Below are 12,371 nucleotides of genomic sequence, written 5' to 3'. Positions count from 1 at the left end.
CCTGAGCCAAAGACAGAGGCTTAACCTACGGAGTCACCCAGGTGCTCCTACCTTTCTTTTTTATGTGTTAAGACAACTTGCCTCCTTCCTGGTGGACTTTCTGGTGGAAACTAAAGCTACTCACTTGTTATTTAAGTAAGAACATTTTAATTTACTAAGTTGATGCTTGTAAAAGTTTACTTTTTCTTTCTTTACCTCTCTCTTTCTAAAAATTTTATTATTATTTTTAAAAGATTTTATTTATTTGACACACAGAGAGAGAGAGTGCACAAGCAGCAGGAGCTGCAGAGACAGGGAGCGGGAGAATCAGGTTTCCCACTGAGTGGGGAGCCTGACCATCGGGCTTGATCCCACGACCCTGAGATCATGATCTGAGCCAAAGGCAGATGCTTAACTGACTGAGCTACCCAGGCACCCTGCCTCTCTCTCTCTCTTTTAAAGATTTTATTTATTTATTTGACAGACAGAGGTCACAAGTAAGCAGAGAAACCTGAGAGAGAGGGGGAAGAGTAGGTGGTGGGGGGGAAGCAGGCTCCCTGCTGAGCAGAGAGCCTGATGTGGGGCTCCATCCCAGAACCCTGAGATCTTGACCTGAGCTGAAGGCAGAGGCTTAACCCACTGAGCCACCCAGGTGCCCTCTCTCTCTCTCTCTTTTTTTTTAAGTGTGCTTCCTAGGGGCACCTGGGTGGCTCACTTGGTTGAGCATCCAACTCTTGATTTTTGACTCAGGTCAAGATCTCAGGGTTGTGAGACTTGACACTGTGTTGGGCTCTGTGCTGACTGTGGAGCCTGCTTGAGATTCTCTCTCTCTCTCCTCTCCCTCTGCCTCTCCTACACCCTCTCTCCATCTCTTTAAAAAAATACATAAAAAGAAACTTTCTAGTATCAACATACATACCTCAAGTATGAATGGCTTGAAAAGTGGCTTGAAAAGCAGGGTTAATGTTTTAAATGTTCAGTTCCTGAGATTCCAGTAGGTGGCACTCTTGCAAAGCCTCAAGAAGTGACTGCTTTGGCAATCTAGGGTTGTTTTCAAGATTGTTTCCTTCCTACTGTGAACTACTTGGAAACCCCTTTATTCTGGATAACTAAAATTTATGGTTTCCCTGATTATTAGAGTTATACGTGCTCTTTGTTAAGGATTTTAGGAAATGTACATGAGAAAAAGTAAATTAGTCTTCCAAGTCCTCGGTAATTTCCAGGAGGTAATGACTGTACCAACTTAGTATATACAATATTTCCCACACTTTTCTGTGGCCTCTACATACAACAAGTGCATATAAAAAGCAGACATTTTAGTTTGTAAAGGTTTAGATTTTAAAATAATCATGAATTGCGTGTTTTTTGTTGTCTCATTCTGTACTTAGAATTTCTCTTATAAGTTATTTTCTTTAAAGATAGGCTTCTTTTTCTGCAATTCATTAATTCCTGAGTCCAAAGGGACCTTTTATGTCTCTGTTGAAGTAGGGCTTGTGATCTAGTGAATGAGGGCTGTAATTTCATGATAAGGATACAACGCTAAATGCATTTCTTAGCAGTGAGAATAGGGCAGAGTGAACTTAAATAGTAAACCTAATGTCTCCTTTCTCAGCTGAAGACTATAGGATATTCTGAGATATTACCAGAAAAGCACTGTAATTTTGGGTTTGATGGTTATGAGATCCTAGCCATTGGAGCTTAAGGGAAATTTTGTGATATCACTGATTTTTTTCAGGTAGTTCCCCCTCCCCCCAACATTATATAACTTTAAGGCCAGCTAACTTCCTCTGGAGTGAGCAATCCAAGGGACCAAGCCAGAATTGAAGTGCCTTTTTTTTTTTTTTTTAAAGATTTTCTTTATTTATTTGACACACACAGAGAGAGAGCACATGCAAGACAGCATAAGCAGGGGGAGCAGCTGGCAGGCAGAGGGAAAACCAGGCTCCTTGATGAGCAAGGAGCCCAGTGCAGGACCTGATCTCATGACCCTGAGATCATGACCTGAGCTGAAATCAAGAGTCAGACGCTCAATCTACTGAGTCACCCAGGCACCCCAGAATTGAAATGCTTTATTGACCTAACCTTGAAAATCACACACGGTCACTTCTTCAGTAGATCTACTCTATTCATTGTGGGAGGGAACTATACATAGGGGCATGAGTACCAGGAGGTAGGGATCCCTAGGGCCATCTTGGATGCTACTACAAGAAGTTATCAATGCATAGACGGTTGCTTTGTTTTTTTACTGAGGTATAATGTTTATTAGTTTCAAGTATACAGTGTAATGAATCAATATTTGTGTATATTGTGAAATGATCACCACAATAAGGCTATAGGCGTTTATTTTAGAATGACGGGGTTAGTTAAGGTCACCTAGGGAATGAGTATATGGAGAGAGGATAAGTGGGAAGATTGGGCCAACATTCAGAGCTCATAAATATGAATCTGAGAAAACGTGACAAGTGAGGTATTATCTTGGGGATCCCAGTGAAAAAATGCCTCCAAAAGAAATGAATGCTGAGAAACTAAGTAGCTAAGAACCAATAAACTGGGTTTATCCTTGTGCAAAACCCCTTTCTCTTTTGAGTCTCATACAATTCAGATGTAGTTATAAGGAAGACAGATGTAATTTGAAACAGTAACTGTTCGCAGCCACTTTTGAGTGCCAGAAAAGGGACATTCTTTTTTACTTGGGGTGGGGGTGTGGACTTTATTCAGGAAAAGACCTTGATAATCTCTTCGGGTCTAAAAAGTAAGGTTCTCCTATGACATGTTCTAGAAGGGGAGAGCAAGGGAGAGAGTTGAACTGCTATGCGTAATACAGGGAAATAAACGGAGCACTGGAAACCACTAGCAAATATTAAAAGGAAGTGTGATTTCAGAAAGCTGCATGCTGAAGCAAGTCAGCTAAAATGGCATAATAACCTTCCGTGGGTTTTTGCACTCAGTGAGGGAATTCCTCCAGGCTTGCATGACTCCTCCCTCTCCTTTCTGCTTCCTTTGACACTCCTTGCTCTTCAGTTCCCCTGGTTTCTGCATCCCATTTTTGTTCCATACCCTAAGTAATAATAGAGTGCAAATACTGAGTACTTGTTAGGTGCCAGAGACTGCTCCTACTGCATTATGTATGTTACCTCATTTAATCTCCACAAAACCCGCACACTTCAAAGATCAGGAAACTGAGGCCCACAGAAATCAGGTTACTTGCTATGAAGTGGCAGAGCCAGGATCTGAACCCAGTCTGGCTTTAGAGCCCAGGCTCTTAATCATTAAATCCTGTTCTCATTTTTCCTTTTAGGGTTTTGAATTTGCCAATCCAGATTGAACCCATCTACTCAGGCTTAGACTTTGGCCACCTTCTGCCACAACCCAGGACATGACATCTGTTATTGACTTGTGGGTCCAATCTACCCCAACAGAAACCCACTCACCAGTGCCAGAAGGGAGAAAGGACATCAAAGTCATGTTTGTTTATAACCTTGTGTTTTTTCACATATATTCCTCTCTTCCCTTTCCCCTTCTCTGCCTGGTTGGTTTCTTTTAAAAAAATTAATTAATTAATTAATTAATTAATTAACTTGAGACAGAGAGAGAGAGAGCGCACGCGCCCATGAGTGTGGGGGCAAGGGTAGAAGGAGAAGGAAAAAGAGAATCTCAAGTAGATTCTGCTCTGCAGAGCCCGACTCAGGGCTCAATCCCAGGACCGTGATGAGATCACAACCTGAGTCAAAATGAAAGGTTGGACGGCCAGCCTACTGAGCCACCCAGGAGCCCCTGCCTGGTTGATGGTTGAATGAAGCAATTAGTTGCCTCCTGACAAATTGTTCACTTCTTCCTCCATGTGTCCCCTGAACTTCTGTGTGCCCTATCTCTCTGTATTCCTGGTGGATGGCTATCTCTACCCTGTGAGCTCCTCCAGGCAGGGACCCAATCTTACTCATCTTTGAGTCTCCAGTCTTCCACACTGTGGGGTTCTTTAAGTGTATCTTGACTGAATGAAAGAAGGTCTTAGAAAATGAACAGGACAACTGTTATCCCCTAGTGGACAATGTAATTTTGCTGTAACCTTGATGGGCTGATGTAAAAAGGACATAAGTTTTTTTTTTTAAGGGTTTTATTTTGTTTTTTGTTTTTTTTTTGTGTGTTATTTGACAGAGAGAGACAGCAAGAGAAGGAACACAAGCAGGGGAGGTGGGAGAAGGAGAAGCAGGCTTCCCACTGAGCAGGGAGCCTGCTGTGGGGCTCAATAACAGGACCCCGTGATCATGACCTGAGCCAAAGGTAGACACTTAACGACTGAGCCACCCAGGCACCCCAAGGACAGAACTTCTAAAAGAATCTTCTTAACTTAATCTCCAGCCTCGACATCTTCATCTCAGTGTTTATCTACGTTGCTATTAGTATTTTACAAACCTTTGTCTATGCTCTTGACATTATTGTTGGAATCAAGAAGGTACATATTTCACATTATTGCCATCTATCTTTTATTGAACTCTTTTAAAACAATACTACTTGATCAAAATTCTGTGATTAAAACATGTTCCAGGTCACCAAGAGAAAGGTTTATTAGAAGACCACACTGGATCCAGAAAGATGTGAGGTGATTTTGGTTTGTTATAAAGACCGATATGGCCACTGTGACTTGTAATTAAAGAGCAAAAGGGACTCAAAGTGAATAGAGAATCCAAGAAAAATGAAACAGACTAAAATATGATTGAACTAATATAGTATCTTACTCTGAAAGGAACAATTTCTACTTGTAAATTTCCTGTTCCTAAGAAACCAAACATGGGGCAGATCTTGTGAAATTTTACATTAGTTCTTCTTGAACCTGAGATGAGACCACTTCACCGTTCACCACTTCCTGCACAATTGTCTTGATTTTCCGGGATTTAGTTTGGTCTAAAGATAAAAATGAAATAAAGGGGAAGAGTTACTGTTTCACATATTCATCCAAAGTTGATTGTTGAGGTACTGGCAGATAGAATCCATCTAATTTAAACTTTCTTTTCTTTCTTTCTTTCTTTTTTTTTTTTTTTTAAAGATTTTATTATTTATTTGACAGAGATCACAAGTAGGCAGAGAGGCAGAGAGAGAGGAAGGAAAGCAGGCTTCCTGCCAAGCAGAGAGCCCGATGTGGGGCTCCCAGGATCCAGGACCCTGGAATCATGACCTGAGCCAAAGGCAGAGGCTTTAACCCACTAAGCCACCCAGGTGCCCCTAATTTAAACTTTCAAAAGTGACTCTTTCATTCTAAAGTAATGCATTTTATTTAGTGCAAATGAAATATATTCAGTATCTTATGCAGAAATGAAAAAATATATATTTTTTAATTTAAAAAGTGGTTATGATGCTTATAACACTTCTTCATAGAGTAGAGTGTTTTCCTTCTGGATGTGCCAGAAGTTTTACTACGTTACAGTCTACTCATTTTTCTGCAGGAATGCATAAATATTTTTTCTTGGCTCAGAATGCAAATATACCTTAAATTATTAATAACACTGCAATATTTAAGAGATCTTCTTTTAGTTATTTATAAGTGTGATTCTGACTTACTGTAAGTGATTCTTAGGAAATCTACATACCTTTAGAGGAACCGATCGATTGTGTTTGAGGTTTGGACTCTGTTACATATAAAGTTTCATCGAAACCGTCACTGTAAAGAAAACAAGGGAGGTTATACCACATGATGCTTTCTGGGAGGAGGAGAAATAGTTTGCTATTGAAGCTAACAGGATACATAAAACTATCACTAAATAGAGAAGGTATTCTATATTTCTTGATGAACAAAGAATAAATAATGCACCCTGAGAGTAATCAGTGCAGTGGACCTTTGTTTTCAAATCTTGCCTAAAACAGGCTCCCTAAGTGAAGCAAACTGGCAATTAAGGGAAGGTCTGATCTCAGAACTTAGATTTCCTGACTTATAGCCCTGGGCTCCTCCCCTACTCCAGGCTGCTGCTGCTTTGGGAACTTACTTTTTTATTATTATTATTTTAAGATTTTATTTATTTATTTGACAGACAGAGATCACAAATAGGCAGAGAGGCAGGCAGAGAGAGAGGAGAAAGCAGGCTCCCTGCTGAGCAGAGAGCCCGATGTGGGGCTCGATCCCAGGACTCTGAGATCATGACCTGAGCCAAAGGTGGAGGCTTTAACCCACTGAGCTACCCAAGCGCCCCTGCTTTGGGAACTTTCATCGCAGGAGGCTATGAGGTGATTTGGGTGGCTATTGTTTGATGTGTCATTCTTAGCATTGAGACATTGATCTCAGAACCCTAATGGGGGACTTCTCTAGTGCTCATTAGTGGTTCGCCTCTGTTTGTGGTGCCATTATCCCAGCATTTTATGAATGATCAAGTAAGATAATGGGTGACAGCACTTTGCAAAGTATAGAACTTGAATAAATCTAAGGCATGTTGTTAGGAGATGGGGTATTTTCCATCAGCAAAAGAACCCTTACTTCTTTTGCCCCAAGTGTACCAGGTGACCACAGTTGGTCAGCCACTGAAGTTATTTTCAACCTATTTGAACCTGTCTATTCACCGTTGGGCCTCCCCGTCCAGGAGGCGGCGGTAGGTCTCTATCTCCAGCTCCAGGCGGGCTTTGGCGTCCAGCAGCCGCTGGTGGTCGGCGTTCTGGTGCTCGGTGTCCGCGCGCACCTGGAGCAGCTGCTCCTCCAGACTGCTGATGAGCTGCTGCACCTGGGACAGCTGGCCGCAGTAGTCGCCCTCCACTTCGGCCAGTGAGACCTCCAGGGATTTCTTCTGCACGTGGGAGGCAAATGGCAGAACAACGGAGGGGACTGTTAAGAGGAAGGCCCCTGGCCAATGGCCTTACCAGCGTGGATGCCTGTTTTCTTCGGAAGTTGAAATGATGCTGTTGTGTGCGCCCCCTACCGTGGCCAGCTGGGACTGGAGCTCTATCTCCAGGTTTTGCACTGCGCGCCTCAGGTCGGTGACCTCGCTCTTGCTGGACTGAAGCTGCTCCGTGTTGCTGCTGATCTCCTTCCTGAGCTCCCCACTCTGCCGCGGCAAAGAGGGGCAAAGGGATGTGAGCGCGCGCTCCTCCCGTGGGTCTTTTCTGCAACTGTGGCAACGCCTTTTTTTTGTTTGTTTGTGGTACCTTTTCAATGAACCAGGCCTCTGCGTCCTTACGATTCTGCTCAGCGATGGTTTCGTACTGCTCCCTCATGTTGTTGAGGAGCCTGGTGAGGTCCACCGCCGGAGCAGCGTCCATTTCCACGCTGATCTCCCCTGGGCCACCTGCCCGGAAGCTTTGGAGCTCCTGGGGACAGCGAATGAAAGAGAGGGGCGCAGAGACCCATTATAGCCTTCGTGGGTCTCTTCCAACAGAAAAGAAATGAAACGTTATATTTTATGACCACGTTGGTGACTGACACAATGCATTAAATTTTTTTTTTTTTTACCTACAAATTCATAATTTTTCTTTTAATTTAAAAGAACTTACACATTGTCTTGGGTCCCTAAACTTACCATGAGCCCTAGGGGCTGTGCCTATCATGGCAAATGGGTGGGTTGGCCCTGCTTCTTGGAGGTGGAGGGCCTTTACACAGAAGGCAAAGCCTGGTGGAAAAGATGCAGTGGGGTTTTAACCACAGCTGCCAACTTGGGGCTGCGGCCGTGTCAAGGCTTGCACACTGTTTGTACCATAGTCGTAGATTTCCAATAGAAAGTTCTGTAGAAGCCCATTGCCAGGGTCTTGATTAATGTCTGTTCATACGCCAGGCTTTGCTATACTGTGTGGCCTGCCAGAGTTCATTGTGTGTTTTACGCAGGGCATAACCAGTTTCTCAAACGTGTATAACATTATGTATTACTGACAGGCTTCTGTTTTTGAACTTTAAAAATACTATGTGTTTAGAAATCACTGAATTTGGACAATTGAAATTCTGGTTGTCCTTATCTAACGATGAAAACGACAAAATCAGAAAGCACCTCTAATCTGTTAAACTTCAGTGGGAACCTCCCTCAATCCCGCCACCACCACCACACACACACACACCCAGAAATTCAAAACACATGGCCAATTTAACAGGGGTGTCATGTGTCCTCCATTATCTGTTCTAACTCTAGACTTGTGAATTTGAAATTGTAATTTTTGGATTTGGGAGGGAAAAAGCAGCTTACAAATCTGCCTACCTCCTCATGGTTCTTTTTCAGGTAGGCCAATTCTTCTGTTAGGTTCTCGATCTGCATCTCCAGGTCAGCTCTGGCCAGGGTCAGCTCGTCCAGGACCCGGCGCAGGCCGTTGATATCGGCCTCCACACTCTGATGCAGGGCCAGCTCGTTCTCATACCTGAAAACCAAGCGCAAAGACAGTTTTTGGAGTAAACGTACCCATTTGAATCAGTCCCCCGCCATCATCTTCAGGGTTGCTTTGTGTCCTGGGTGATTAGGTAGAAGTGGCAGCACTGTAATGTATGATGCTCTGTTTCCTTTTTAACATTTTTCTTTCCTTTTTTCCATAATAGTTTACTGCTCAGCTGGAGAGAAGTGAAAAAGTTGTGAGATGAGACTTCTCTCCCATCAGTGAGCCTCAGTAGCCCTGCATCCCAGGGGGCAGTTTCCCCTTTGGCTGGCTGCCCTGGCTGTAAAGAGTTAAGAGCCGCTCTCCAGGTGGAGTTTCTGATGAAATCCTAAAAGCGGTTGAAAATAAATAATTTTTTTTGCTTAGCTTTTATTCATGATTTAATTTAAGATTTGATACTTCTCTAATAGCTTTTATCAAGATTTTATAGGCTGAGGATCATCACCAGTACAACATCCTGCCTGGAGGTTTTGTGCAGCAAAATGAGCGTTAGTATTTCTACCCTTTTTATTTTTTTTAAGATTTTATTTATTTATTTAACAGACAGAGATCACAGGTAGGCAGAGAGGCAGGCAGAGAGAGGGAGGGAAGCAGGCTCCCCGCTGAGCAGAGAGCCCGATGCGGGGTTCGATCCCAGCACCTTGGGATCATGACCTGAGCCAAAGGCAGAGGCTTTAACTCACTGAGCCACCCGGGCGCCCTTTGTGTTTCTATCTTAATGTGTGGGAGGGTGGAATATGGGAGAGGAGGAAGGAATATAAAAAGAGATGTGTGGTTAATATTTTAGTGGTGTGTGTCATCAGGAAAAAGATAATTTCACTTCTAGGTAAAAAACATTATTAATTCATTTTGATACATGGAAGATTGTGGTTTAGAACATTGGTGTAAATATCTTGTTATATTATGACCCAAAAGCAAATTATAAGCATGGGGGTGATCCTAGTCCCAAGTGTAAGTAGCTTATAATTAAGGACCTGTAATGTGAACTGTGTTTGAATCTGCTTTCTTCCTAGAATGCCCAATGTAAATTTACCAAAACAACAAATGTGTGGAGCCTACGTACTTCAGAGGGTTTAAAATATTTGCCATCAACAAAGGCAGGAAAATGGGGAATAAGAAAAAAATGATGAGACACATCAATTATTATTAGTTTTTCTTTTCGACTCACTTCATTCTGAAGTCTTCTGCAGCCAGTCTTGCATTGTCGATCTGCAGGATGAGCTGGGCATTTCCAATGCTGGCAGAAATGATCTGGCAAATAGGGGGAAACATACAAAATGAGCTTCTAAGATATCAGTATTATACAAGTGCACCTGAGAAGAAATTTTTAGGTGATGTTAACATGCTATTTTATTAAGAATTTAAGGCAGTTTAACTTTTTATAAGAAAACATTTACAGTATTTTATTTAAAAATTGAGAAGCATTTTTTGCAGAAAGATAGTGGAAATACAGTCACTGTATGATAAGTCATAAAATGAAACTAAGTATCTTGAGATGAGAAATTGTTCCAGATAAAGCCAAATTGAAAAATACCGTAAGTTTTAGATGGTTTATCAGTGTAAAATATTATAATAGCAAAAAAGAAAAAAAAATTCCCAAAGCCCCTGCAGAAACCACATCATTACCTCATTCCTGAGGTCTTCGATCAATGGATAATATTTACTGTAATCATTCTGTGACCCGGAGTCTCCAGTCCCAGATCCTCGTGTTTCATACCATTCTCGAATTTTGTTTTCTAGCTCAGTATTAGCCGCTTCTAGAGCTCGAACCTTATCCAGATAGGAAGCCAATCTGTCATTAAGATTTTGCATGGTTTCCTTTTCTGATCCGGAAAGAAGGCCTCCATCATTGCCAGAGAGAATACCTACAGCACTGCTACCTCCTGGGCTTCCACCAAATCCAATTCCCAGGCCACCAAAGCCACCTCCCAGACCTCCAAAGCCACCTCCCAAGCCTCCAAAGCCACCTCCCAGGGCTCCAGAGCCACCTCCCAATGTCCCCCCATAAGCAGTGCCCAGACCTCCTGCAAGGGAAGTTCCAGAGCCACCACCAAAGCCAGAGCTAGAACCAAACATGGAAGCAGCAGAAAAGCCTCCCCCACAGCTGTCACCAAAGCCAAAGGTGCTCCCCCCATAGCTACTGCCAACAAGGGAAGCAGATGTGCCCCTGGCTCTGCCTGATGTTCCACTCTGGGAAGACAGCCGCCGGGGCAGCCCAGAGGTGCGCACTGAGAGAGACATCATGTTGCTTGAGAGATCCACAGCCCAGAGAAGGGGGCCACAACCTGAGAGGCAGCAGTGTCCGCAAGGGAGAAAGGTTGCCCTTTTATAGGTCATGAAATGGGTGTTGCAGTTGAAAAGTTCACTCTCTCCACTCAAAACATCATGCCCCCCCCATTTTTTGGCCAGCTCAACCAGTAAATGATTTATGCATACTGAAAACTCATTAGTATAGAAATAATTGAATAATTGTGCCCATTACATATTTGTTATATGAAAAAGAAATCTGGGTGGAGTAGATATAGGTTGTCACAAGAAATTTTCTCTTCCAGCTTATTCCATTGCATGTATTCTCTGCATTGTCCAGTGTTTTATGCACTGTGGGAAAGCAATGAGTGATTGTTAAATGGGTAAATTAATCGTACGTCGTCCTCAGCCTTGAGCTTCTTAAAGATCTTCACTCATATTTCCTACTTTTTCCTTTAGAAAACTGAATGTAAACCATCCGACCATGATCTAGTCTATATTCCAGTGGAATATGGCTTCAGAAGCAGTTATAAAAGGCACTGGTGGAAGGTTAGGGCGTAATTGCGTTTTCCAGGGGGCGCCTGGGTGGCTCGGTCAGTAGATCGTCTGTCTTTGGCTCAGGTCATGATCTCAGGGTCCTGGGATTGAGCCCTGCCTTGGGCTCCCTGCTCAGCGGGGAGCCTGCTTCTCCCTCTTCTGCTCACCCTGCTTGTGCGTGCACGTGCTCTGTCAAATAAATAAGTAAAATCTTTGAAATAAAAAAAATGCATTTTCCAGATTTATAGAGGAGTTTGAGCTCTCAAATATTTTAAAATCTTGGATTAGGATTAGGATGTTACATAGTTTCTTTTTTTCTGATTCAGAAAGAGGACCCCTTAAACATTGAAAAATGCTGTTTTTGAGTAGAATATCATGTAGAGTAGAATATTGAGTAGAATATTATTATATATTCAGCTCTTCCTCTACATGAGAATTACCTTCTTAGTAAACTCTGTGAAATCAGGAGTCTGATTATTCACTGCTCAACCCCCAGCATTGCTAATATATAAAAATGCAATTGATTTTTTTGTATATTAAAATTCCATTACTGCTCTCACTCTCAACCCCTGTCTCCTACTCTAATATCCAGATATTCTCTGCCTTGACTCTAGCGTCCCAGAAAGTGAGGCCGGTACTTTAAGCCTGTGAACAGTCTTGAGCTGGTGCTAGCAGTGCCCCGCGGTGATGTGGGGGCAAGTGCAGAGGACTTGTACCCAATGCCCGTGTTGGGCCTCTCTAGGGAATACGCAGTGTCAATTCTGGCAAGCAGAAGAACTGTGTGACCCTATCTATCTATCTATTTATTTTTCCAGGGACAGGAATGATGAACCCCAAGTGAAATCCAATTCCAGCTTCCTTCTACCTTACTGTAGAAGGGACACACATGAAGGGACATATTTTCCCCCAGCCTATACACATCACAAGGAGCAAGCCAATGGGATTTCTTTTTTTTTTAATTTTTAAAAAATATTTTATTATTTTTTTGACAGACAGAGATCACGAATGAGCAAGAGGCAGGCAGAGAGAGAGGAGGAAGCAGGCTCTCCGCTGAGCAGAGAGCCCGATGTGGGGCTGGATCCCAGGACCCTCAGACCAGGACCGGAGCTGAAGGTGGAGGCTTTAACCCACTGAGCCACCCAGGTGCCCCGCCAATGGGATTTCTAAGTAAAGGGATCTTAAGCAAGACATTTACAGAAACTATGAATTTTCACTCACAATAGATATAAAAAGGATGCAGCAATCAAATGCAGACTCAGCTTGATGAGAGATGCCGT

At 42.8% G+C, this 12,371-nt stretch overlaps 1 protein-coding gene across 1 annotated transcript; it reads right to left on the bottom strand.

Annotated features, from left to right (window-relative positions):
- Positions 1–6,521: 6,521 nt before the first annotated feature.
- On the bottom strand, positions 6,522–11,387 carry KRT12 (keratin 12). Its single transcript, XM_059379544.1, has 6 exons — positions 9,937–11,387; positions 9,479–9,561; positions 8,142–8,298; positions 7,105–7,266; positions 6,879–7,004; positions 6,522–6,746 (listed from the first exon to the last, which is right to left on the bottom strand). Exons 1-6 carry the CDS (start codon positions 10,645–10,647, stop codon positions 6,522–6,524), a joined length of 1,464 nt encoding a protein of 487 aa, XP_059235527.1. The 5' UTR covers positions 10,648–11,387.
- Between the last annotated feature and the right edge of the window lie 984 nt (positions 11,388–12,371).

This window comes from Mustela nigripes, chromosome 16, assembly GCF_022355385.1.
Source record: "Mustela nigripes isolate SB6536 chromosome 16, MUSNIG.SB6536, whole genome shotgun sequence".
Classification (NCBI taxonomy): Eukaryota; Metazoa; Chordata; class Mammalia; order Carnivora; family Mustelidae; genus Mustela; species Mustela nigripes.
The sequence above is the reverse complement of the archived record's forward strand: the minus strand, read 5'-3'. Positions and strand labels throughout refer to the sequence as shown.